This window comes from Prionailurus bengalensis, chromosome B4 (assembly GCF_016509475.1).
Source record: "Prionailurus bengalensis isolate Pbe53 chromosome B4, Fcat_Pben_1.1_paternal_pri, whole genome shotgun sequence".
Lineage (NCBI taxonomy): Eukaryota > Metazoa > Chordata > Mammalia > Carnivora > Felidae > Prionailurus > Prionailurus bengalensis.
Window position 1 is genome coordinate 40,831,098 of NC_057358.1, and position 27,404 is coordinate 40,858,501.

The 27,404-nt window shown below is 49.5% G+C and overlaps 1 protein-coding gene across 4 annotated transcripts in view; it reads right to left on the minus strand.

Moving 5' to 3' along the window:
• Positions 1 to 27,404, minus strand: part of ANO2 (anoctamin 2) — a 339,542-nt gene that overhangs the window by 293,391 nt on the left and 18,747 nt on the right. For all 4 annotated transcript variants that reach the window (XM_043564318.1, XM_043564316.1, XM_043564317.1 and 1 more), the window contains exons 2-3: positions 23,999 to 24,189; positions 22,439 to 22,765 (exon numbers count right to left, since the gene is read on the minus strand). In XM_043564318.1, the coding sequence (XP_043420253.1) occupies positions 22,439 to 22,765; positions 23,999 to 24,189 (518 nt within the window). The remainder of the gene's footprint in view (positions 1 to 22,438; positions 22,766 to 23,998; positions 24,190 to 27,404) is intronic.

The window sequence follows — 27,404 nt, forward strand, 5'->3', positions numbered from 1 at the left end:
CTATATGTCAAAATGAAGATGAAAAGAGTAACACCGAAGATGAGGAGTGCTTCACAGAAACCTAGGAGGGTTGACAACCAACACTTCGTAGGGATATTACCTGTTTCTTAAGAGAACAAAGAAACTGACAGAAATAAACTGGGTAATTCTCTCAGCTTCCTAGTGAATTAGAGAAATACCCCCAATTAATTATTTTGGGCAACTAAATTTCAAAGAAATCCCTTGCCTGAAGCCCCAACTGGAGGGGATCTGAGTACATAAGGAAGGTAGGATAATAAAACATTCCGGGTTAAAAAAATAATTCAGGAAGAGAACGACAAGGGGAAAAACTCTGATTGAGATAATCCAGGATTTCAAGCTCTGAAGAAAATTCTAAGTGGAGATATAAGTTCAGGAGTTCTCTTAACATGAAGACGGCAGCAGAAATGTTGGAAATAAATCATCGTGGGAGTAACTGTAAAATGAGAAAAGGGAGCCTAGAAATGAGATTCAAAGCAGCCCAACATTTAAATAATAACCCTGGGGCAGCCTGGGTGGCTTATTCGGTTGAGTGTTTGACTCTTGATTTCACTAGGTCATGATCCCAGGGTCGTGGGATCAAGCCCTGCATCAGGCTCTACACTTGGGATTCTCTCTCTCTCTCTCCCTCTGCCCCTCCCCTGCTCATACACATGTGTGCACTCTCTCTCAAATTAAAAACATAAAATCAAAAATCAAAAAGTATTAAAATAATAATCCAGCAGAATAACCCAGCCAAGAAGACTGAGAGGAGGTGGCCAGAGAAGTAGGAGGGAAATCGGGAAAGCATGGCATCGGCTTAGATAGTGTTTCAAACAGGAAGGAAAGGTCAGCTCTTCTGAATGTTGCTATAAGGTTAAGGAAGCTGAGAACTAAAATATCTGTTACGTTTTAGCACCAACCATAGGGGGACAGTCATCTATGGCCCACAGGGGGCCATTTGGGGCACAGTGGCAGGAAGAGAAGTCAGACTGAAGGAGCTTGCTTAAGATAAAAAGATTTAAAAAAAAAAAACAGAAAATGTAAAACAAAAACAAAAACAAAAAACTCTGAAGGGCTGTGAAATACCTAACATAAAGTGCAACGTTTACAACAAGGAGGTATTAGCACAAATACAGTCGAACAAAACCACAGAATAAAATAGAGAATCCAGAAGCAGCCACACACACTTGTTTGATGACATGGAACACTGCAGAGCCACAGGAAAGGACGGTTCTTTCAACAAACATTGTTGGGTCAATGAGACATCCATGTGGAGAAAAAAATTAATCTTGACTCACAAACATGCCACACACATAAGAAAAAAATCAACTTTATGTGGACTATAGTCCAAAAGTGAATTGTTAACCAATAAAGTTCTGGAAGATAACATTAAAAAATATACTCACAACTTGTACTTTAAAGGTGATGATTTCTCAAACAGAACACAAAAAACACTAATCATAAGGAAAAGATCAATAAATTAGACTAGAATAAAATTAAGAAACTCTATCCACCAAAAGGCACAAATGAAGAAGGAAAGGAATACCACAGAGTGGAAAAAAGATATTTGGAAAACAGATACTCAGCACAAGACTCATACCAAGAACATATGAAGAACTCCTTCAAATCAATGAGAAAAAGGCAGACAATTCATCTCTTAAAATGGCTGAAAGACATGAACAAGCACTTCACAAAAGAGAATATCCAATGGCTAGGGGAAAAATACATGTGAAAAGGTTTTTATCTCATTAGCCATCAGAAAATGAAAATCAAAACCACACTCAGACACCACTATGTATGTAGCAAGAATGGCTGAAGTTAAAATGACTGACAACGCCAGGAGTTGCCAAGTATGTGGAGAAACTGGAACTCCTGTACACTGCTAATGGAGAGTATAAATTAACACAAAAACTTTGGAAACTGGTCAGTTGTGTCTACTAAAGTTAAACAAACATATCTACCATATGACCCAGCACTTCCCCCCACAAAGAATACCCATCAGAAGTACATTCACCAAGGGGCGCCTGAGTGGCTCAGTCGGTTGAGCATCTGACTCTTGATTTTGGCTCAGGTCATGATCCCAGGGTCGTGGGATCAAGTCCCACATTGGGCTACACAAGATTCTCTCTCTCTTTCTCCCTCTGCTCCTCTCCCCCGTGCATTCACCAAAAGATTTGTAAAAGAACAGTCAAAGCAACACTATTCATAGCTTAAAGCAGAAAACAATGTCCACTGACAGGAGACTGAGTAAGTAAATTGTGGTACACTCAAATGAAATAAATGCCCTTATACTAGTGAATAAACCACCACTACACATAATACAGACGAACATCACATACTTAATGTTGAGGGGAAAAAAAAAAATGAGGCACTAAGTATATACCAAATGATTCCATTTACATAAAGTTCAAAAACAGGCAACACTCACTCCTGAACATAGAAGTAGTTATGGTGACCTTTGGACAGGGGCCCGTGACTGGGCAGAGGCCCAAGGGGGGTTCTGGAGAGCTGGAAATGTTATATTTCTTCATCTGGGTGGTGTCACACACATGGATCCACTTGGTGATAATTCATCAAGTCCTACACTTACAATTTGTGCACGTACGCTTTTCTGATATATGTTACACTTCAACAGGAAGGTTTCTTTAAGCCTGGCTGTGAAGAAGAGGAGCGAGCAGGTGATAACTGGAGGGGTAACAGGGTTGAAAGAGGGGTTCCCAAGGACAGGGGGAAAAAGGGTGGGCATGTAAAAGCAAGCGGCAGCCAAGAAGCTTGCTGTCTCTTCCTAGGGTGGGAGAGACTCCCCTGCTCTCTGCCTGAGCTGGGACTTCACATTCTGCCCTACTGTGCCTGTACATGAGAGAGACACAGTAGACTACTTAAAACAACCCCTTTGGATGGTGCTTCCAGGTTAGAAGCCAGCAAATCTCTCTTTAACAGTCATTTCTTTTTTTAGAGAGAGAGAGAAAGGGAAGAAGGGAGGGAGTCCAGGCACCAAGCAGGGGAGGGGCAGTGGGGAGGGAGTGAGGGAAGGGGAGAAGGAGAGAGAGAGAGAGAGAGAGAGGGAAAGGGAGAGAAGGAGACAGGGAGACAGGGAGACAGGGAGAGAGAGGGAGAGAGGATCTTAAACAGACTCCATATTCAGTGAGGAGCCAGATGCAGGGTTCAATCCCACAACTCTGGGATCATGACCTGAGCCAAAACCAAAGAGTCGGACGCTCAACTGACTGAGCCTCCCAGGCTCCCCTAACAGTCATTTCTGATCACAGCTCAGAGGATTACAGACTTCATGTTATTAGGAATTCTAACAACTCAGCCAAGTAGCCAAGTCGCATGAGTTCCATCTTCAGAGAAGGAAAAAGACACATGCAGTGGGTTAGCAGCTATCCCCCAAAATCGCTTGGTCCCTCAAAGACCATGGATTCTGGGATCTTCAGTCAGAACCCATGAGAATAAGGTGGCAGCATGTGTCATGGCATGCACGTTCAGTGCATGGCACTGAAATGGAGCTTCGTTTCATCTCTGAGAGCCTCAGTTTCTATAAAATAGGAATAATTTCACAATAACTACTACCCCACAATAGCTTTAAGAGAATATGAATATATACTTGGGTGACCACACAAATGCTTGTTCCCAGGGCACCTGGGTGGCTCTGAACATCTGACTTTGGCTCAGGTCATGATCTTGCAGGTTCGTGAGTTCAACCCCCACATCGGGCTCACTGCTGTCAGCCTGTCAAAGCAGAGCCCACTTCGGATCCTCTGACCCCCCCTTCCTTACTTGTGCTCTCCCAAAAATGAATAAATATTTAAAAAACAACAACAAAACAAAACAAAACAAAAAACGAATGCCTGTTCCCTTTCTCCTCCCCCTTCCCGAGGGGAGTGGAAGGTTTTCAGAAAAGAAAACCAGCTCTGCCTTGCAAAGAGTTCCCACACACCAGGGATGCAAAGGTCTCTAGGGTTCCAGACGCATGTTCTTGAGACCACGCAGTCTCCTGGTACGATATATGCCAAGAGCTAATCCCTCTCCCTCTGCAGTCCTCCTTCAGCCCATCCACATGGGTTTCTGTGTTTCTACATGGCTTGGGTGTGTGTGCTTTTCCTAGACTGGGAAGGAGGGAGACACGGCAGCACAGTGTGTGTGTGTCTGTGTTTCAAGCTGCAGCTGTTTATTTCCCCAGTTGAATTTTAAAATCACTCCAAATTCATCAGCATCTTCTGAGGAAGCCTCCTAAACAGCAACATGCTCAAAACTCAGAAGCTGTCCGGGGATAGGGAGAAAGCACTGGGACGGGGAGCAGGATGCAGGAGTTCTGTCTTTAACAGCTTTCTCCCCACCCCCACCCCCACCGCCCCAGCCAACCCCCTTCGCAGGTCACTCAAGTTCTGACAATCTCTTGGAGCAGCCATCCCACTCACCCTCATTCACACTCCTGGACCTCAATTTAATCATGGTAAACCGAGAACCTTGGGAGGCTAGAGAGGTACCACTGCACCCGACATCACCTTCTAGCTCTGGGTCAAGGTAAAGAGTGAGGCAAGATACAGCAGGAGGAAGACAAGGTTGTTTGGACAGGCATCTGTTTCTGAGCCCCTCCTCACTGAGAGAGACTTAACTTTCCATGCTTAGTAGTGAGCACCCATCTAGGGAGCAGAGGACAATTTGTAACGCTTCTGGGAATTGGAGAAAGTTACCAAACTTCCATGGGCCTCCACCTGTAAAATGAGACGAGCATTAAAGACTCTCAAAGGTCCCTTGCAACTCTGACATTCTGAGTCATCGGGTTTACAATAAAATAAAATAAACCCTCCCTTTTCCAAAAAAAAAAAAAAAAAATGGGGGGAGCATTCACTCTTCCTCTGCATTTAACTTGTGGCCCCTGCCATCCTGGCCCAGGCCCCTACCTGGACAGGAAATGGCCCCAACCCCCTCATCCGGCGGGACTCGGTGGCTTCATCTGCTGAGTATTTAATTAGAACTGGTGATGGCTGTTTGGACAGAGCCAAGGCCAAGAGGGCAGGAAGGCGTCCCCTTGTTCTCGGCTCAGGAGACTAAGAGAAAGCCGAACAGCTGGGACAGGTCTCGGGGTAGGTCGTCCCCCTGCTGGCAGCGCTCGATGGCTTTCTGTGTTCATCAATTCAGATGTCCTCCTGGGGAGAGCCTTGACTTCAGAGGGGTGGGGCCCCTCTCAGCAGAAGAACCGGCTCTCCCCAGCCCAGAGCCCGCTCCATTGGTGGTTTGCTTTCCGAGGGCTGCACGCAGCCCAGCAAGCCCGTGCGGTAGAGGCTGCAAAAGGGACCTGGAGATGTTAGCAAACCCAGGCAGGAAGTAACAACGAGCAGATTCAACCTGGAAAAATGTGGCTGCTGCATCTGGGGATAAATAATCAGAAACACAAATACTCAGGTGGGAGGGAGATGCCTGGAACAGGAAGCGGCCAGACAGCATTTGGACAGGAGCTTGCAATGTGATCTAGTGACAAAGAAATTGCTGGGGGATTCACGAGCTGGATGCACGGAGGTGATACCCCAACAAGAACAAGGAAGGAACAGGGGCGGGGCCAAGCAGCTGTACTGCGCCTCTCTAGAGGCCAGGACTAGGTGGACCAAGGGACTGAGATGGCAGCAAGAGAGGTTTAAGTCAGACTCTAGAAAGAACCTTGTCCCTAAAGTATAGGGAGATATTATCTGAAACGATGGAGAAGTCTCTAGGAAGATGTTTGAAGGACAGGGACACGAGAAGCCTGTTCCAGAGGCAGGGGCATGGACAAGATGACCTCCAGATATCTCATGCAGCCCACCGAGGAAAATGTGAATCTTCAGGAAACAGTGAGCGGACCTGCTTATTGGTGTCACAGGAGACAGAGGATGGAGGAACCCAAACCAGCCAAAAACACTGAAATTCAAGATCTGGGAAAAGTCATACGACTGTCCTGAGTCTGAGACAAAGCTGGGAAAAGAGCTCCAATCTGCAGATTGTCAGACTCTCTCCTCCTCAGGCCCAAAAGGAAGATATTTTCCAATCCTCCTACTGGCTCCACTGCCTGGGACACGGGAGCTTCAAAATGAGGCTCTGGAGACATGAGACATGTACATGAGACCCAGCGGGGCCAATCAAATGCATGCCATCTGACCGGCTCCTTCACCAACACATGGTTGCTCTGGAGGGAGTTAGGTTAGACACCAAGAAGAACTTCCCTCTTGAGTTCTACGATACCACACAAGCAAGAAAAAGAGCCAATTTATATTCTCTCTTCCTCTGGTAGGATAAGAGGCTAGAATGTGCTTGGAGCTATACAGTGCATAGCTGTTCTCAGCAAAGCACAGCAAGAAGGTACGGTGTGCCTCCCTTCAAACTTGAGATTTGAAAGTCCAGATTTAGAAAGCAGAAAAATTGCACTGATTTTTCACTTTAAAAATGGACTTACTGGGGCACCTTGGTGATGTGGTCAGTTAAGCATCCAACTCTTGATCTCGGCTCAGGTCGTGATCTCACAGTTCGGGAGTTCGAGCCCTGCATGAGGCTTTGGGTTTCTGTCTCTCCCTCTCCCCCATTTGTGTGTATGTGTACTCTCTGTCTCTCTCTCTCTCTCTTTCTCTCCCTCTCTCTCAAAATAAATAAACAAATTTTAAAAATTTTAACTGGACTTACTATAACAAGTTACATTAAAATGCTTAAAGTTCAATGAGGATTTTAAAATCAGGGTAGACTGCTAGCCCAAACCAGGGCACAAAGATTAAAGATCTAGTCACAGGCCCGGGAATGTGAAGGTCTGTTTGATTCCAGGTGAGCCTTCCTGGCGACCAGTCAGCCTTCTGGTGAGGTATTTGATACTGGGTCTTAGCTTTTGAGAGAGATTTCCAGAGACTCCAAAAAGAAGAAAAGAAAAAAAAAGCCTTTTAAAGAGGGGCTGGCTCCTCAGGGCATTGGGACAACAGGCAGGTGTTAGAGTCTCCTGCTGGTCCATGAAGCCAGACCAGAAGACAGATGGATGTCATCTGGATGGGAGACTACATCTCATGTACAGACAGGTCAGCCTAGAGGTCAGCAAAAGACAGAAGTGTTTTAGGGATCTCTGGATCCGAGATCAAGGAACTAGAATAACAAGGAAACTGAATCTCGGGCATATGCCAGGCACGGCTCTCAAGCACTTTGGGGTATGTCATCTCACTGAATCACTTGTTTCCTTGACAAATATTACCCACAATGTGCCAGATGTTTCTTCAAAACAACTCGAAGAGATCCAATTAGAAAACTAAAGTGACAGGAGACATCATACGGCTTGCCCAAGCTTATACATCGCTTAGTGGCTGAGCTGGGATTCAGATGAAGTCTGGCATTCCAACTCTGCTTACATCAGAACTTTCTCCCTCAGGAAATCTTCCAGCCCTGCCCTCCCTGGTTCCAAGCAAGACAGTAAGAATGTGTATCTACATACATATGCCGACGAGGTCTGTGCAATTTGCAATCACCCAAACCAGTGAAGCTGAGGGGTGGTGCAGATAAACCACAGCCCTTTGGTCCTGGAGGGTGTTACACTCTGGGTCTGAGAGAGGGAGATCCTAGCATATCTGTCTGATTCAGCTTGGCTTAGGCTAAGATTAATGACTGAATTAGCTTCCATTTCCTGAGCATCCTAACAGCAGGAGGGAATGACCCAGAATGCAGGAGGCTGTGGGCAGATTAACCACTCACCCTCCATAAGTAGCCACACATGGAATAAACCTGCACATTTACAGGGGCCATCCTGCATGACCCTGAAAAAACTGTCTGCCTTCTGTTTCTTCATTAAACACTGACCTCCCCAGATGTACTGACCACGTCCTTCATCCCAGATCAGAACAGAAGCCTTCGCGCTTAAAGGGCATTCCATCTCAAACGGTGCCTGGCTGTTACAGCATTAGGCTGTAAGGTAAGCGGCTTAGGACAGCTGGGGTAAAGGAAGGAGGGAGGCCGGTCTGGGGCCATGGTCCTTGAAAAAAAGAAAGAGCCAGTATGGTGTGATTTCCAGAGCCTCGCTCCACCTGCTGGTGCCCAAAAGCCTGAAGCTTTGATCCCTATTCAAGTGTAGCGGCTTCAAAGCAGGGTTACATGAAGGGTCTGAAGGAAAGACCGGACAGTCCACATAAAGGATGTAGAGTGATGGAGAAACCAGACGGGGAGAAGCCACAGAAAATGCACAGAAAAAGCACGCTCAAGACCAACGCCTCCTGGTCCCCCATACCCACTCTGGTGCCTGAAGGCAGGAAAGGGCAGCACACACACCTAGGGATCATCCCAACCCTGCTCCACAGAGAAGCTTCCAGCCCGGCTCAATGTCCTCCCTGCTGGGGTCCCGAGAAGCTCTGGATGCCACACTGCCCCGACGCCCCACAGCACCCCACGTGCTCTCCAGCTCTTGCCATGTCCCTCCCCAGCCTCACCCTCCTGACAAACCCTGCTGCCTCTCGCCCCTGCCTACTGCCTCCACGCCCATCTAATGGCCTCAGGGCCAGCCCTGAGCAGATGGATTCTTTTTTTTTTTTTTAATATTCTTTATGTTTATTTATTTACTTTTGAGAGAGAGTGGGGGGGATGCTACCCACAAGTAGGGGAGAGGCACAGAGAGAGACACACAGAATGTGAAGCAGGCTCCAGGCTCTGCACTATCAGCACAGAGCCCAACATGGGGCTCGAACTTACGAACCGTGAGACCATGACCTGAGCCGAAGTCGGACTCTTAACTGACTGAACCACCCAGGTGCCCCTGAGCAGACCAATTCTTGCCATAAACACAAATTACAAACCTTGTAACTAAAAGGTGTCCACAGGATGCAACTGTTCCCCAACCCACAACCTCCCCAGACAGACAGGATGGAAGACAGGTGTGCCCAACAGGGAGCAAAGAGGTAAGCAGAATAATCTCAAGTCCAGAGGCTACCTTTTCCTCTCCTGAACCTGCTTTAGCTGCTGGAAATCCCAATGGTGAGAATATGGCCACCCTCTCCTCACACCAAGCTCAGATGACAGAGCATTATCCCTGGAGGGGTGGGACACCACAGTGACCGAGAGCTCAGACTCCGGGTCTGTCTGTATCCCTCCCTGACACTAGCCGTTGGACCCTGACCAAGTTAGGTAACTTCAGTTTCCTTATCTACAAAAGAGGGGGCAGTAGTGGTAAATACTACAGAGGGTTGTTACCAAGACTAAATGAGTTACTTGATGTACCTAGCACAGAAGTCATTGTGCTCATTAAGAATAACTTGGAAGGCAGCAGCAAGATGCCCAGGGAGGGAATGGTCCAGATTCCCATGGCAGGAGGGAGAGAACAGGTACCCCCCCCCCAACACCGGCAACACTGAGCCCAACAGTGACTGGATGAAAGTGGGGTCCTGATGCCAGAGGGGCCTTCGGAGCATGGCCATGGGTCACATGGGCAGCTCCTGCCACAGTGTCCACAGCAAACAGGACCTGCGTCTTTTTCTAGAGGACTGGATAATCATATCACAGAGAGTATCCTGGCATAAACACAACCACCACCAAGGGCTTCAACACAGTGGTCTGTGGCATTGTGGGAGGTGCCCACCAGAGGAGAGCTAGAGGCTGCTAGAAGAAAGAAGAGGGAGACAGCTAGAGAGGAAGGAGGATGGAAAGACAGAAAAGGACAGCTGATAACCCCCGGGGCTCAGGGCACCAAACCCCCCTCAACACTGGGCCCGAGGGTGGCCTGTAAGGGCTCAGGCATACCCACAAGTCTCCTGACCACCCACCTCTCCTCAGGGTAGGTGGATCTGAGGGGGAGGCAGCCTGCTGTCACATTTTCTTCCCTGGTTGGGGAAGGAGGTGAGGGAACCAAGAAGGAGAAACAGGAACTGGGAGGGGACTCCCCAGGAAGAGTGAAGGGACAGGTTCCCTGCTGGAAGAGGGGCGGGGCTGGGTTGCAGAGAGCGCCCCATCTCTGGAAAGCCTTCCCTGCCAAGCCTAACTTTTGTGGATCTCTCCCTCCCCTCGGCTCTACAGTGTACTTTCTCGCTACACATTGTGCGTTGAATCAATTCAACAAACACTGTTGAGCACTTACTATGTGCCAGACATTGTCCAAAAGAACAAAGAAAGAATGAAACACAGTCCCTGTTCTCAAAGTCTTCAGTCGATCCAGGAACAAGTGAAGTTCAGAGGCTATCCTAAGTGCTTGGGTGATGTTGCCCAAGTACAGAATAAGGAGCATCAAACAGTGAACAGACACAACAGAGCATCAAATAGCATTTTTAAATAGTGCAAAAGTGAGCCTCTTTCTAACTTTCATGCAAAGATAAAGTCTCAGATGCCAATACACCTTTAACCTCTCCAACACTTGCTAAGCCTCCTTCTCAAGAAAGAGTGAGCAGTACCCCCCACCCCCAATGGCCTAAGATCTTCCACAGCTGCTGCATCCAGCCAGAAATGAATGGCGTTATTTGTTTTTTTCTGTGGTTTATTTTTGCATTACTGTCTATTTCTTGGCCAGTGATACTGGTTCTCTATGATAAGGATATGGTATTTCCTTTTAAAATAAATTTAAGGGGCATCTGGGTGGCTCAGTCAGTTAAGTGTCTGATCTTTCATTTCAGCTCAGGTCATGATCTCATGGTTCGTGAGTTCAAGGCCAGTGTCGGGTTCTGTGCTGACAGTGCAAGGCTTACTTGGGATTCTATCTCTCCCTCTCCCTCTCTCTCTCTCTGCCCCTCCCCTGCTGGCACTCTCTCTCTCAAAATAAATAAATAAACAAACATAATTTTTTTTTTTTAAACGGGGCACCTAGGTAGCTCAGTCGGTTAAGCGTCTGACTCTTTAATACCAGCTCAGGTCATGATCTCACAGTTCATGAGTTCAAGCCCGGCATCGGGCTCCAAGCTGTTAGTGCGAGCCTGCTTGGGATTCCCTCTTTCTTCCTCTCTCTTTGCCCCTCCCATCACCGCATGCTTGCTCTCTCTCTGTCTCAAAATAAATAAATAAACTTTAAACAAATTTAAATAAAATAAAATAAATTTAAGTTTAAAAAGTGAGCCAATTTAGCAAAAACAATCCAGCAAATAAGAGTAGAGAGAGTAAACTCCTGACACTGGTCAGCAGTGGTATTCAGGATCACGACCACGGTATTCAGAACCAGTGCTGTGAGACTCTCCAGTCCAGAAGAGACGCAGTGAGCACATGTGCCTGCATGAGGAGGTCTCGTTTCCCAGCTCGACAGTAAACTTCCCGCACCTCCTCCTCCCTTTGGGGATACCTTCATGCGTTCAGAATATGGACAGAAAATTCAGCTCAGCTCATAGGGAGGGTAAAAAATTGGAAAATTAAAGCAGAAACGTGGACAGGTGGGAGAGCCAACTCGGGCCCACTGGCAAAGAGGAAACCCCACATGATCCCTACAAAGGACGGTGAAAACAAGGACACTTCATTTTCTGACAGCCTACAGTTTAGGAAGTATGTTCACCTGTGGAGGGTGCTGCCTACCCATCTCAAATAAGAAAAGAGACCCAGCATGGCTGACAAACGTGCACAAAAGCACAGGTCAGTGAGTCCCATTTGTGGCCCTCCACACACAAAGTTCTCCCCACTACATTCTGCTGCCGGGCAAGTCCAGGTGACCTGCACGAAGTAACTCCTACTGACGGCCACTGGTCTTCCAAACTGTTCTGCTAGCAGAGCTGGGACACCCAGGCCGTGCTCACAGGCCATGGTGTGAGCTGGTCCGAATGCACCCCCTCAACTCCACGGTGCACAGTGAGAACAGTACATAGCAACACACACAACGCCGTAACCGTGGGCGGGTGGTCTGGCAAGGAGCCAACCACGAACCCACACAAACTCTGAGGGCTCTGGGGCTTCAGCTCCAAAGCCTTCGGGTTCCTGTGTCTGCACTTGACAAAGACAACACAACAGACCAACATACCCATCAAATTCCACTCCTTCTGACTTCCTGTTCCTGAAAAGGTGCTAAAATGCCACAGGCCCTCTCTGCAGCCAGGGAAGCCTCGACCCTCCGAGGGCCTGTGGATGAGCTAAGTGTAAGTTCCCTGGGCTGGACGAGTTCAGAGGGAGGGAGAAACACAGCTTTAGCTTTAGCTAAAACATTCACAGCCAGAGATACTCCACCCTTTGACACCTGACAGCAATGGAGGGATCCCCAAGTGGAAACTCAACGAGACAGTTACAAGAATGCCAGTGGTCACCTGGCCCCTTGGACTGCTGAGCTGGATGGGGAGTCCGGCTACTATCCACAGCGCACTGGGGTGCAGCAGATGAGAACCCCAAACCAGCAATGATCAAGGGATGGTGAACACGTTCCAGAAGACATCACAATGCACCCAGGACTTCCTGGAAGCCATTGGACCAAAAATGGCAATCTCTATGAATCTTGCTGGGGAGATTCACAACACTCTTGCCTTAGCTGACCTCCAAGCCAAGAGGGATGGAGGGATGAGGGAAGGTAGGGTCTCCACAGAGCACTGTCTATTCCAAAAGACAATGACACAGCTAACAACCCTACCATCTCTTCATCCTTTTGCTTCCAAGTTACTATCACTTCGTCCTCCTCACAGTCATGATGCACAGAACAGGGAAGGCTGGGAACACATCAGGGGCACTGTTGCTTTTGTTTGCAGCCTGATGTAAACATGAGCATTATCTCCCCTGCGGAAAAGCCATCATCCTGCTCAGACCCACCAATCTACTCGCCCTTTGCTCATCCAGAACAAGGGTCAGCCTTCTTAGCAGACTGCACCACCGGGTGCCATATGTTGACAACTGCCTGAATCCACAGGGGCCGTGGAGCCCCATAAGAGCTGTTAGAACACCCTTCATAAAAGTCCTTCAAACATTCAAACCAAGACCAATTTTAGTGGAAGGACTCACAGGATGGGCAACAAACACCCACAACCAAACCTAAGTTGTAAAATTAAACATGATCGGCCAATTCTAAGTTTTCCTAACATTAATATTCTTGTTACTTCTCATCCACTTCCTCTGCCCTCAACAAGTACTTACTGGCAGACAAGGAGTAACAGCCGCCAAAGGTTTAAGGAAAAGAACAATTTTAAATTGAGAAAATCATCTTTATCACTGCAACTTTCCAGTAAATTGAGAAAACAGTAGCAATTTTTATGTTAGCATAGACTACATCAGTCTAAGTCATGGAAAGCGAGCACTCTCAAGTACACTGTTTGAGAATCCCTGATGATGCCCAACCTTCTCCTTTTCCAGATGGGGAAGTCAAGGTCCAGAAAGAAACCAGCTGGTGGTAGAACAGAACCTAGAACGCAGGTCTCTGGTACTCAGCCCAATCCTCCTTCCTCTCCAGGTCCTTCCTGAGTTCAAGCATATTATGGACTAAACCACATACTTCCAAATGCAATTAACCACGCAGGCCCGAAGTAGCAGCGGCAGCAGCAGGGAGGGGCTCAGGGGATGTCACAAGTGTGTTCTGTTCACATGCCCCTCAAATCATGCCCCTGCCTCAGGACTCCCCAGGAACCTTCTCTGAACCAGACAGTCTCCAGACAGCAGCTGGTGGGCATCCCCATGTGGCCTCCATGTGGGGAAGGATCCCCACAGCAGCCAGACAGGACCACCACTCACTGCCTGAAGCTTCTCCTCAGTCTTAGAGGTTATGTTCACGGTTTCATAACCTTTTTTGGGCCTTGGAGCCCTAAGATGGTCAGCTAAAGACCAGCTATAGACCCCTCCGCAGAATATTTTTAGATGTGTAAAATAATTATACAGAATAATGAGGAGACTAAGTATATAGAAATATAGTTATTAAAATATTTAAGGGGCGCCTGGATGGCTCAGATGGTTAAGTGTCTGACTTTAGCTCAGGTCATGATCTCACAGTTCGTGAGTTCGAGCCCCACATTGGGCACAGCAGAGAGCCCTCTTCGGATCCTCTGTCCCCTCTCTCTCCAGCCCCCCTCACTGGTTCTCTCTCCTTCTCTCTCTCTCAAAATAAATAAATAAACTTATAAAAAAGTATTTAAGCATAAACTCATGATATAATCATATACCTGTTTCTTTATCAACACAATAAATAGCAAGACCTAGCAGCACAACCCAAAACTGTCATAATTTCAATTTATTTAATGTTTATTTATTTTTGAGAGAAACAGAGCATGAGTGGGGGAGGGGCAGAGAGAGAGTTGAACACAGAAACCAAAGCAGGCTCCAGGCTCTGAACTGTCAGCACAGAGCCTGACATGGGCCCGAACCCACGAACTGGAAGATCATGACCTGAGCCGAAGTCGGACATTTAGCCGACTGAGCCACCCAGGCACCCCTAAACTGAACATGAGGATCCGTGCTTTTGGAGCTTTGTGCAACAACTATATAATGCGACAGAAATCCATGTGTGATTTCTATCAGCGACAAACTCACAGGAACTCGTAGTAATGTAGCTTTGTGCCTGTGTCCTTAATTGAAGTAAACACTAAGTTCCAGTTAAGTGTTGGAATAAAATAAAAATAAAGTACAATTTTCTAGCATCCAGGTTTATGAATTCTGCCCCTGAATTCTATTCACAAAACTCCCAAGGTTTCAGAGCTCCCTATGCTGCCTCAGAGCCCCAGAGTCATCAGAGATGAGGCACTGGGGCACCCAGATGAGCTGACCTAGGGTGGCTGGGAGACCCTGCCTGCAGGAAGAAGGAGACACTTAAGGCTGAAGTGGCCCCAGAACCAACCTCACCACATACCAAGCATCAGATACAACTACCAAGTGTCTCCAGACCTGGAAGGCTCAAAGAAAGACCCTTCCACATGCAACACCCATTTCAGCAAAACTTCTAACTTGCACAGCATCCTCCAGCAGCTCAGCGTGCAGAGGGTGAATCCTGCCCAGAGACCTGATAAGAATAGAAGACTCAGCCCCCTCACTTCTGTAAGGACCCAAGCATCGGGGAAGAGAAAGGAAAGGTGAGCCAGCTGAGAGCTTCCAAGCAGACAGAGGACTTGGGGTCACCCAGACCATCTGTCACTCTCCTGGTACCCTCTCTTACTGCTTTTTTAGATAGACTTTAGGTGACTCTCTGCAATCAGGTCAGCATCCCCTAATAGACTACAAGGTCCTCGAAGGCAAGGACCACATCTTAGTCACATGTTTCATCAGCTCCCAGGATGTGGCACCTGTAGGCGCTCAGTCAACATGTGCTAAATGAGAGGCAGGAGAGGGTGGCAGGAACAGAGTCTGGCAGGCCTCCCCTGGAGCTGATCCCTTGCGTGTCTTTACAGTTGAAGTGACTTTCCAAGCAGCCTCTGGTCCACAAAGACCTCGAACTTATCAACTGACAAACGGAGGGTGGCCTTCCTTCTCCATGCCTGTCTCAGGGCCCAAACCATCTAGCACTGCCCTGAAGAGGCAAGATTAATTAGCAGGATAGAGACCAACTTTTCCATGACCAAGTGCAGAGGCACACATAAATGATAGAAGAAAGCACAAGGGATACTCAAAATATGTAACAACCAGCACCGTGTCTGAAGTCAGAACAGGCACTGGCCAAGGACCCTGGTGCGACAGGTCAAACCAGGAGCACCGGTCAGACCCCAGCCCTGCGGGAAGACAGTAACTCAGCTCCAAGGAAGACAGAGCTACCAGAAGGAAATCAGTCCCCCTTGACCTGCTTGTCGGCACAGACTCTCTATCATCAGTGTTTCATTTATGTAAGACATTACCTAGCAGTGTGACCTTGTACAAGCCATGTCCTCCCAACTTTAGGCCCTGTTCTCTGACGGAATTGAAAGAAATGATCCAAAGCCCTTCCTGCTCTAATATCCTATGATTGCATTTTCTCATACATCACCGGCTGCACCTGGTAACAGAAAACCAGCAAGACACACAGCCAGCTAAGGTGGCACACAGGCCAGAGGCCCTCAGCCAGGCCAGTCACTGACCCTTGCCCTCTGTCCTGTGCGGTGGGACTGGCAAATCAAAGGCTGGACACTCCTTCCAGCCCCTTTGGAGGAATTCTAGAGACCTCTAGAAGCCCTGGTCAACAGATGGAAGACACCAGACATGAAGGACACGAGAGAGGGCCACACCCCAGCTCCTGTCCTCTGCTGCTGAAACCCCCTGCCTGCTTTTCACCAGACCCACTGCCCGAACTCTTTCACGACCCGGACGGTGCTCGCCTCCGGATGGGCGACTGTGTAGACTAAATGTCACCCCTGGAGAGTCATTTTAAGAGAACAGGGGGAGCAGTTGCAAGGCACAGGTCTGCTCCTCACCAGCCTGACGCCGGCTCGGACAAGGGACAACGGCCGCTTGCGCCACCTCAGCAGGGTCGCCATTAGCATCAAGCAAGAATACTGAGTGTCCATTTTTGTTAACTCTTTGGAAAAGTTAACATCTACCCAGTTTTGGGGGGGCCTGACTTCCCCTCCTCACTTTTCTCTGTACTCCACCCCCAGGCTGCCGAGAGGCCTCCCCCTCGGAGATGAGATCCAACCAGCCTTGTGGAGGCTCTGCTCCGCTCAGCTGTGCAGCCCCAGGGGCAGGGGTTGCTGGGGCCTGTCTTTGTTGTGTCCCCTGAAGATCCCTTAGGGTAGGAGAGAGAGGCAGGTGAGAAGCCTAAGGCTCCCGCGTGCGGCTTCAGGGTGGGGCACGTGGGACAGGAACACACACAAAGCCAGGGGGAAATCAGCACATTTTCCTCAGTCATTAGCACAAGTCAACAGCAGCGTGACCGCTACCCACACCCGGGGGAGCGCAGCAGCCATCACCGAGAAACAGCACGGACTGGGGCGTCATTAGCTCCACATTTGTATTTTGCCTGTGTTCGCAGGAGCCTCTCCTCTCAGAATTCTGAGGAAGGAAGACTAGGAAAGCGCTGTCGAGGGCTTGGCAGGCATCTCTGGTGCAACAAAGACCCCAGACCCTCAGATGGAGTTCGAACCTCAGTTGGATCTCGAAGTAGGTGTCACCGTGATGGAGCCACTAGCCTCTCAGCCTGGTTCCTTCAAAAGATGAAGATAACAGCCGCCTGGCAGGATAGTCCCAAAGACGAAATGAGGGAGCACAAGTGAAAGTGAGATCCACGTTAGGAGGCACACTGAAGGCATTCAGGAAAGTTGGGTTCCTCCCTTTAAACCACAGACTAATGATAGAGAGCAAATTTCCCAAAGTCACCCCAGCTCCATCCAGGGGCCTAGGAGGACGCACTGTTTAATCAGAAGTATAAAAACTCTTCTGAAAAGGAAGTGGGAACAGGAGGTGATGACAAAGGTCAAGAAACAGTGGCCTCTGGCTTTAAGAAAGTGAGAAGACATTCTGATATTCTTGGCCCACATCTTTTCCCCTAAATCAGCCTTCCTGGGAGATCTTGACATCCTACACCCCAGATGTCCCCCAGCCCATTTCTCTGGCTCCATGCAGTAATTTGGGTTAGATATCAGACATCCAGGGCTCTAAGGTGAACAGTCAGGTGTCAGGGTCATTCTAAGGCTGGTGGGGAGGGGTCCCCTCTCTGTAGAGAGGGAAGGGATTTGGTCGGTCCTGGGCTCCCACCTGACACCAAGTCAGAGAGGAGAGCACCACCTCCTGGTGCCTCCCAGCTGGCACCGTGCCCCTTCCAGGCCTGGCTCTGCCAGAAGCAGCCCAGGGACTTGTTGGAGATGCCAGACCAGGCTGAATAAAGGCAGCTTCTACTATCGGTTCTCTGGTGCCCTAATCCCAGGGGAGCTAGCCCCAAGCAAGGCGGCCCCTAGCCTCCCTGTCAATGCCCTCTCCTCCATTCCCAGTTTGGAAGGTCCAGCTATCCACACAGAGGGAGTCGTGGGCCGTGCCTGCTAGAATCTCAGGGCCTGCAGTGTGGGCGAGGACCTTTACACCCTAAGTCCACAAATGCCCCCCGCCCCCAGGCCTGCCACATGCCTAGCACTGCGCCTCGCTCTGGGATGCCCCCTGGTGCCCCTTGTTCATCTGAGTCTCTGCCTCTGTCCTTCTGGCTGTCTGGGTCAGGGCAGGAGGTTTGGGACAGGGTAGGAGGAGGTGTGTCACAGAAGGGTAGGAGGAGGTGTGTCACAGAAGGCCTCAGTCAGCCCCCCGGCTCCACAGCCCTGTCTGGAGGCCCTGGGTGGGTAAATCCCTCAAATGCTCGCATTACCCTCCCACTCGGCAGTGATGCCCGTCTCTAGACAGGTCGCTCTCATGAATCCAAATTGGCAGTGAGGGTGCAGGCATCTCTGCCACCCACAGGCATCTCCAGCACAACCTCTTCAAATGAAATCTCATCAGATGGCTACACATAAGAAAACATATATGCACACTGTCACCTGATAAATACTAAACAGCCTTTAAGACATGAACAATGTCCATACATGGAACTACACCCACTGACTGAAAATGCAGAGCACCAAACAGAAGGCATGCACCAATCATTATCCTGTGTAAAATTCACTCGGCCACCCGGGGCGGAAATGACTCCTGTGATAGTCAATCAACTAGAATTTGATGGACACAAAGTTCTTTTGATCTATAAGGCTAAGTGAATAGTTTCTAATGGGTCTCTGATACAAACCCATTTCCTCTCCATTTATCTTAAAATCGAATTGAAACCAGAGCCTAAAAGACAGCGGGGCCCAGACGGGCAGGGGTAGCTGAGCAGATGGGACCACCACACTCACCCTCCAAGCTGCCTTCAGGTGCAGCCAAGCCACGGCCCTGCTCCCGGGAGGTGCCAGCTCCAGGCTGCTAGCTCATGACAAAGACTGAGCATCCTGACTCACAGGAGAGCTCTGCAGGCCCCCATAGGCCCCCAGGAGAGGTGCTTGGGGTCTCCGGCTAATGAAGCTCCAGCCAGTGTTTGGCACCAACATGGCATCACAGGGGAGGGGCGCGAGAGGGAACCAGAGAAGATCAAGGACTGCTGGCCCTGAAGGAGGTGACAATTCCTTCTCAATCTTGTTGGGGTGACACACGGTAGGAGGCCACGTGGGTGCCCATCATGCTGGGGGAAGTCATCGGGTAACTGTGGTGACGGCAACTTGCTCATCCATTAGGAAAACTGGGTTAGATGCGCATGCAGAACGCAAAGGATCCCAAAATACAGGGCCGAGAGGGAAAGTCAGGAATAGAATGAGCTGTAAAACAGGGTACCTCCTAGGTAAATTAAAAACATGTACAGTTTCAAGAAACCATCACAGCCAGCGGAGCCTAAGGAGGCAGGATACCTATACGTAATGTGGCATCTGGGATGCGATCCGGCACAGAAAAAGGATAGGAGGTAGAAGCTAAATAAATCTGAATAAAGTAGAGATTTTAGTTAATGATAGTATATCAATACTAGTTCATTAATTGTGATAAAGGTACCATATTAATGCAGGGGCACCTGGATGGCTCAGTCGGTTAAGTGTTGGCTCAAGTCATGATCTCATGGTCGTGAGATTGATCTCCATGCTGGGCATGGAGTCTGCTTAAGATTCTCCCTCTCCCTCTCCCTCTCTCAAGAAAGAAAGAAAGAAAGAAAGAAAGAAAGAAAGAAAGAAAGAAAGAAAGAAAGAAAGAAAGAAAGAAAGAAAGAAAGAAAGAAAGAAAGAAAGAAAGAAAGAAAGAAAAGAAAAGAAAAGAAAGTACCATATTAATATAGATGTTAATAGTAGAGGAAACTGGGTACGGAGTAGATGGAAACTCTCCATCCAATTTTTCTGTAAATCTGAAACTGTTCTAAACAATAAAGTCTGCTTTTTAAATGAAAAACTTGCATAAAGCAAGAACAGCGCCAGGGCACTTGCTGGGATGAGCACTGGGTGTTGTATGGAAACCAATTTGACAATAAATTATATTTAACAAAAATTTAAAAAATTAAAACATTAAAAAAATTTAAAAAGCAAGAACAGCACCATCCACTCCCCCAGGAACATACTGCACTGGAACGACTGCCTGTGGAGGGAACAGGCAAGTACCAAGGCGGGCGTTCAAGTACATGACGTGAGGGTCCTCCCTGTACGCCAATGGTGATAATGTGCCATGACTGACAAGTGCCATTAACTTAACGCTTTGCATCAGAGGTCCCAAAACTAACAATGATTAATTTTCAGAAAAGAGAGAGAGAGAGAGAGACAAAACTGTAGGAGAGTAGGTCACAAAGGCCACCATGAGTGGAGGGGGCTCTGGGTTGCTGAGTGACCTGGAGGGGCCTCGTGAGGCAAAAGAGTTAAACAGGCTTTGAAGCTGGGGTGGGGGGCCGGGGGTGTGGAGGTTGGCGCTTTGTGCTGGTTGCAGACCAGGGATGACCATCCAGGACACACTCCATGCCCCCATCTAACACTGGTCAGTCCCAAGAGCTATTTCTGGGTCCTCCGAATTCCCAGCCAAAGCCAGGTAAACCTAAATGGAACCTGCTGGTGGGCAGCAAAGCTGGGCAGTGATAGAATAGTCGTAAGAGTTGCCAGGGCAGTTATATTCGAATTTCAGATCAGCAACAAATAATTTTTTTAGTATTAGGCATATATATCCCAAATATTGCATGGGACATACGTATGCTAAAAACGGATTTGCTGTTGATCTGACATTCAAATGTAACTAGCCATCTTGGAATCTGCTAAATCTGGCAACTCTAATTAATAACAGTAGTGACATGCACTATTACTGTCCTAAGTACTTAATTTACTTCTCTTGTTTTCCTCTTCAAACAACCTCCTGAAGAATACATCGCTACCCCCTTTTTACAGACATGGAAACTTGGATGCCAGACCTGGGATGTGAACATCTGTGTAAAGAGCCCACCCTCTTGAGCATGATGCTGTGCCCCAACTAAGTGGCTGAACAAGGTCCAGGCCTCTGCTCCCTGACACCCAAAGACAGGTGTGTCCACAGTGGTGGTGCCAAGCTCCTTGCATGGTCTTCAAAACACATTACCACCTGAAAAACCTTCCCACCAGACCCAATTCATCAAGTGAACTTTGGGTTTCAAAAAGGGAAAATCAAGGGAGCCCCAATGAGTCCTAAAAGAGTACAATCTTCCTGCATTGGTGGAAAGAACAAGGAGAGAAGCAGCTCCTACTTTGAGAGTCTAGATAGGCAGCACACATCAGCAGGGCAAGGGTCTGAGCCGAGCCGCATGCCATCCCTCCTGGAGACAGAGAAATGGATGAATGACCCCCGGCAGTCCTGTCCAGTTTGGGGACAGTATTAACTTGAGTCCTACAAAACAGGTTTCTAATGAGAATGGCACCCCACCCCTCAGCATGACTCATATTTAAAATAATACTAAGGAGCATTTATTGAGCACCTACTATGTATTGCACATTGTGCCAGATGTTTTCACTGCCCATCAATTGCTGGGGCATGTAAACCTACAGTCCAGCAGGGCATTTGCCTATTTTGCAGATGAGGAACCTGAGATTCAGGGAGATCACTTATTTATTCAACTACATGACTTTACTGTTCAGACTCTGTCCTGAGTGCTGAGGATGCAGAAGTGAACCAAACAAGACCCCTGCCTTCATGAAGCTGGTTGGGGCACAGATAAAAAAACAAATCTATTATGTTGTTTCAGGTAGCAGTGCCAAGTGTGATGAAGAAAAGTAAAGCATGGTCAAGGAACAGAGTGATAGGGTGGGAGTATTTTAGCTAGGATGGTCACGAAGATGTCTGGAAAGAGGTGACATTTAGGCAGAGGTCTGAAGTGAGGGACTGAGCATGCCCAGGTCTACGAAGGGTGCCCAAGGCAGAGGGGGCAATCAGTGCAAAGGCCCTGAGGTAAGGGTGACCAACACACAACCAAGATAATGCCAATGGGCTGGAGGAGGTACAGGAAGGTGGGAGGGGTAGAAGATGAGTTCAGAGGGGATGGTTAGGCCAAGTCATCTTTAAAGGATCACTGTGATATGAAGAAATGAATGGATGGATGGATCCAAGAATGGATGGTCGGATGGACAGATGGATATGTAGATAAACGGACTTCCATGGATTCCTTTAGGCTGCTACTGACCAGGGGTGAGAATATATGTAGCTCACAAGTTGATAAAATATGTCCAATGTTCAGTTTCCAATTAATCATCTCCCTCAGAGGGCCTCAGGCAAGCACATTCCTTAGTGAAGTATATGCCCTAGAGAGGAATTTGATCCAAAGTTGCAAAGGCAATCTGGGTCTTCATTCCAAGGAAACCATTTGAAGAAACCAAGGCAAGGCAGAAATATCTTGCCTCCAATCTCTAGGCCAATGCCCACGGAACAGGCTGGACATCACCATCACTGCCTTCACCACCTGGGACTCCCCTAGGCAGAGGCACCAGCTATACCAATGCTCTTCCTCAAGTCTTTGAACAAGAAAATCTTGTATGCTCATCAGATTTAAAAAAAAAAAAAAAAAAACCACGCCACCTGCCAGAACAAAGCCAACACTCCCAGCAGGTGACACTGGTCACCAGGGCCCCAGTCCTGCAAGGCCATCCCATCCCACGACCCTTTACCACCTGCCCAGCCTCACCTCCACATCCTTCTCGAGCTCGAGCCCGGCCTCCATCAGGTTGTGCTCAAACTCCTCCCGCTGTTCCTTCCTCTCCTCCTCCAGGGCATCAAGTGGTCCCAGTTCAATGTCACCGTGGCCACCAGCACGAGGTTCCTTGCCTGTCTCCCCATTGGAGACAATCGCCAGCGAGGGGCCAGGGGAGCCATGGCCAGGGTGCACCCCGCGTTTCCGGTAATGGTAGGCGAGCACATAATCGACCTTCCTCTGGTTGTCATGGAAGTGCATGCGGCTCAGACGGGCCTCCGAGGACACTGGCTCGTTGGCGTCCAGGTAGTTATTGATGACCTGGCCGGAGAGAACAGGACAGAGACAGCGAGGGCCAGTGAGGAGGAGTGTGAGATGGAGGAGGCTGACCATGTGCTCTGGGCCCAGGGCAGTGGACTAAGAGGCAAGGCCCTCAGGCCCAGTGAAAGGACACAGTGGCCTAAGTCCTTCCACCATACCCAGCCCACTCAGCCCTCCACCCACATGTCCACAGCCTGGACACTGATGCCTTCACTCCTGCCCTGGCATCCGTGCACACATGTATGCTCACATGCACAGACGACACGTGCAGCAGCGAAGCCCTGTGCTTCTGCACCTGCCTGCACACCAGAGCCATGAGCCACCCCTGCACACGCACACACAGCATCGACACACAGCACCTCTGCACCAGCTCTCCTGCACCCATCTGTGCACAAGTGCACTCTGGCACACGCAGCCCTCCACATGCACGGTAACACACCCACGCACACTCATCTCCTTGCAGATCCGCCGGCCTGCCTACAAACGCATGCACGCTTATACACACAGATTACTCACTGGCAAGTTCTCTGGATCCATTGGAACAAGGGCCAGTTTCTTGTCACCCGGCCCACCCCGGCCCCACCCCACGGGGATTCACTCTACACTATGCCCCTTCACAGCCCCACATCCTCCTCCTCCTCCTCTGCAGCCACCAGTGGGGACGGCAGCAGGGGGACTGACTTCTGCTCCCGACCAGCCTGGAGGTGGGAGGTTGAGAGAAGAGGAGGGGAAAGAACAAGGCGGAGCAGGCGAGGGACCTGCCTCCCTCCCTTTGGGCGTCTCCCTGTTTATTACTGGTTTGGTACCCAGCTGCCTCTGCAGCCACCTGGGAGGTCACCTGGGCAACCAGATGAAGCGCCAGCCACAGGGGAGAGCCTTGGAGCCACCACGGCAGAGGTCTGGTTCCTCAGACCTGTGAGGGGAGCCAAGGAGTCTGCAGACCAACAGGTGGGCTCACGTGGCCTCACACCTCCCTCTCCCTGTCCTCTGACCACAAGACTCCAGCATTGTCGGGACACTGTGCCACCATGACTTGGAGAGAGAGAGGAAAAGGCCCTAAGAAAAACCCTGGAGATCTCTCTCTCTCTCTCTCTCTCTCTCTCTCTCACACACACACACACACACACACACACACACACACAAACCCCTGCCCCCCAGGTGGAGAGTGTCTCAGTCAAGAGGCTCCCTTTGGGCCCCCAACAGGGCCAGCCTTTACCCCACCCCAGCACTCACCGAGCTGCCACAGGAGCTCCCTCCACCGGAGGGCAGGCCAGAATCTCGGTCATGGTCAGAACTGCCCTGCGGACCTGGGGCTTGGGAACCGGGAACCTTGAGGTATTGCTGGCCACGTTTGGGGCCCTGGCCACCTCTGGCCACTGCCCTAGGGCTCAGCCGGCGTGGGGAGCCAGGGAGCAGGGGGATATCTGTGAGAGGAAGAGACAAAAGAGGCAAAGCAGCTTCAGGTGACAGAAAACCCAGGACACAGAGGAATTGAGGCACTGATGGGAGGGGAACTGGGATGTCCCTAAGAAAAAGGCCACATCTCCTCACAGCCTTGGTTAGCCAGGGGGGAAGAGGGTCTCAGCCGCTATATACACACGCATGAACACACGCACGCACACTGGGAGTGGAGCCACGAGCAGGAGCCCCTTCAGATGATGGGTGTCATAATCTCTTATAATTCCCAAACAAGAGAAGGTGGCTCTGGCGAGCCAGGGTAAGTGGAGCACTCCTTGGAGAGACACCTTGAATTAATGCCAAAGGCTTGAGTTTTGGGGCCTCTCCCAGGGCAGCCAGGCAGCCCTAATGGCCCGAGGAGAGAACGAAGACAGACCAACTGTGGGGCCCCTGAGGGCAGGGCCGGGCTCTGACAAAAGCACTGCCTCCAATGCCCTTGAGGGGTTCCTATGCACCTGCTGCCCCCACCGGGGCCTTGGAGGTCCACAGCCCCTTCTGGGCCCTCCCCAGAACAGCCCCCGGAACAACCCACAGCGGGAGCAGCAGTGCTATTTCAGAGAACTTCCAGCTTCATCCCTGGAGGGAAAAGACCCAGGCTGGTGACAGAATTGCAGAATGTCACAACTGGAGGGGACTGAAGCATTAAACACCAAAAAGCTTTGCACCAAAAAGCCCCAGACAGGGGCCATGAGCTAGCTGCCAGGGCCTCGAGGCTGATGAGACTTGATCTGTCCCTGCATCTGAGAAATACTCTTTCCAGCAAAGCAGCAAACCCAGTGCGCCTGGGCCTAACACTGAGCTCTGCCACTTGCTCTGAGACTTCTCTGAGACTGTTTCTTCAACTGCAACATGAGAATCCCACACTTGCAGGGTTGTAGTGAGAATTCGAAGCAGAGATGTACATGCGAAACACCCAGGGCAGTCATCAGCCCATGGGTGGGCAATAAAAGGTGCTTATTATAATTATTATTATTTTCATTTTGAGCTCCGTGTAAGAAGGAATCATACCATATACATCCAGCTCAGCCCTCAGCACCTGCTGAATGAATGAAGGAACAAAAAGCAGCTGGAAGGAGAGCTTCTGATCAGTGACCAGCTTGTAGAGCAGCCCCTTAGGTGCCCAGCTCTCTGCTGGACAGTTCAGGAGCCCTAGGACACTTGGTCCCTACACTGGAAAATCTTATCATCTCTTTATGAGGACAGACCTGGCAGGTAGACCTGGCAAGCACAATGAAGACCAGCAGAGGAAAGCTCTCATAATTTACTTCTACACTGTGGGCTCTAGTCCATATTGTGGAAGACCAGAAACGCTAGAAGGCTTCCTGAGGAACTGAGTCTGAAGCTGGTCTCAAAGGGTGGACAGCTTCTGAAAGGCAGGAGAGAGAACACAGAAAAGCAACAGTGGGTATGCATGCTGGTAGAGCGACAGGGGGCAGTTCAAGACATCATGGGAGTGGATTCTCTCCTCGGTCCTTAGTCTCACCTCATCCCTTTCCCCCTGTGCCTTTCTGCATGCTTGCCCACCATCTGGCCCAGGGCAGCATTGAGAACAGGGCTCTACAGCCCAGAGACGGCTTGAAAACCTTCAGATGCATGTCTAAGGAGCCCAAGACCATACTGATGTATAACTGGGCAGATGACAAAGGTGACATTCACTCAAGCATCCTTGACAGTCATATTCATATTCACACCTGTGACTCAAGATAGCTCATATTCAGAGTCAGCCCAAAACTTTGGTCAAACCATTATCCAGGAGCCACGGTCTCCTGAAGGTACAACCTGGGGTTTGAGGCTGGCCTTCGGGGCCCCACCAGCCATCCCAGCAGCAACCTCTGCTTGCCTCTGACACATAGACCATGGCTGCATGAGGCCCTGCTTTTATGCCCACCTTTTCTCCCAACCAACGAGAACACAGCATATGGCTGAGTTGTTTCAGCTGCAAATGACATACCATGCAGTAATGACACAGAGGTGGAAAGATCCAAGAGAGCTGGCTTACACCATGAAATGAAGGCTGCGGTGGCAGATGAGGGGAGGGGTTGGGGGGGTGGGGGGTGGGATGTGAGCGATGTCTGGGCATCAGGAAGAATAGGGAAGGTCAACACGCTCCACAGGAATCCTCTAAGAAGCTGAAAAAAGGTGAATTGGGGTTGATCCGAAGTAAAGGCCATCATACACAGCTTATGGAACATGATACTCATTTGAAAATAATCTTTCCTTCGTTGACCATTTACTTGGTTCTTGGTACATGCTGCCTTGCAAAACAGATCCCTGGGTGTTCAGGATTAGCTGCCTTCTTGGGTTATGGGTGCCCTGAAGGGCATGGCTCACCCACCTCTGGATACCCTGGATGGATTTTCACAAGGCTTGGACCTGGGGCCTCTTTTCTACACTCTTACCCTTTTCTACACTCTTTTTCTACACTCTTACCCTTGCCCTCTATCTGCTCCTATGCCCTCTATGCCCTCCTAGATACTCTATCTGCTCCTATGGCCTTAATGATCACCTACGTCCCCATAACCCTCAACATTTTGCCTTTAACCCTTACTTTCTTCTAGCTTCTGATTCCACACATCCTCCCACCTACCTGGCATCTCCACTTGGATGCTTCAGAGCCCCTTCAAAACCTCCACCTCCAAAACCAAACTTACAATCTGCTCTACAAGACGACTCTCTTCCAGGATTCCCTATGGCCATGAATGCCACCACTACGTTCAGTCCATACACCAGAAATCTACAGGCAGCCTCCAGAGTCTTCTTCCCTCATGCCCCACAGCCAATGTGTCACCACTCCTATGAATTTTGCCCTGAAATATCTCCCAAATCCATCTGTTTGTCACCACCTCCATGACTACCACCCTAGCCCAAACTACCACACTTATTCAGCTGGATAACCCCAGCAGCCTCCCAATAGCGCCTACTCCATGAGCCCTTGCTCGCCTTCACCGTTCTCCAAAGGCAGCCAGGGGGTCCTTTCAAAATGTCGACCTTGCTATGACACCCACGTGTGTGAAGATTTCTGGTGCTTCCCACCACTCTCAAGCTGTGAGCCCCTGCACAGCCTGGCCCGCTCACGTCTCCACCTCATCTCTCCCCATGTCTCTCTGCGTTTCTGAGCTCCGGCCATACCGCGCTGCTTGCAGTGTCTGGAATGCACCATACTCCCTCCTGGCCCAGGGTC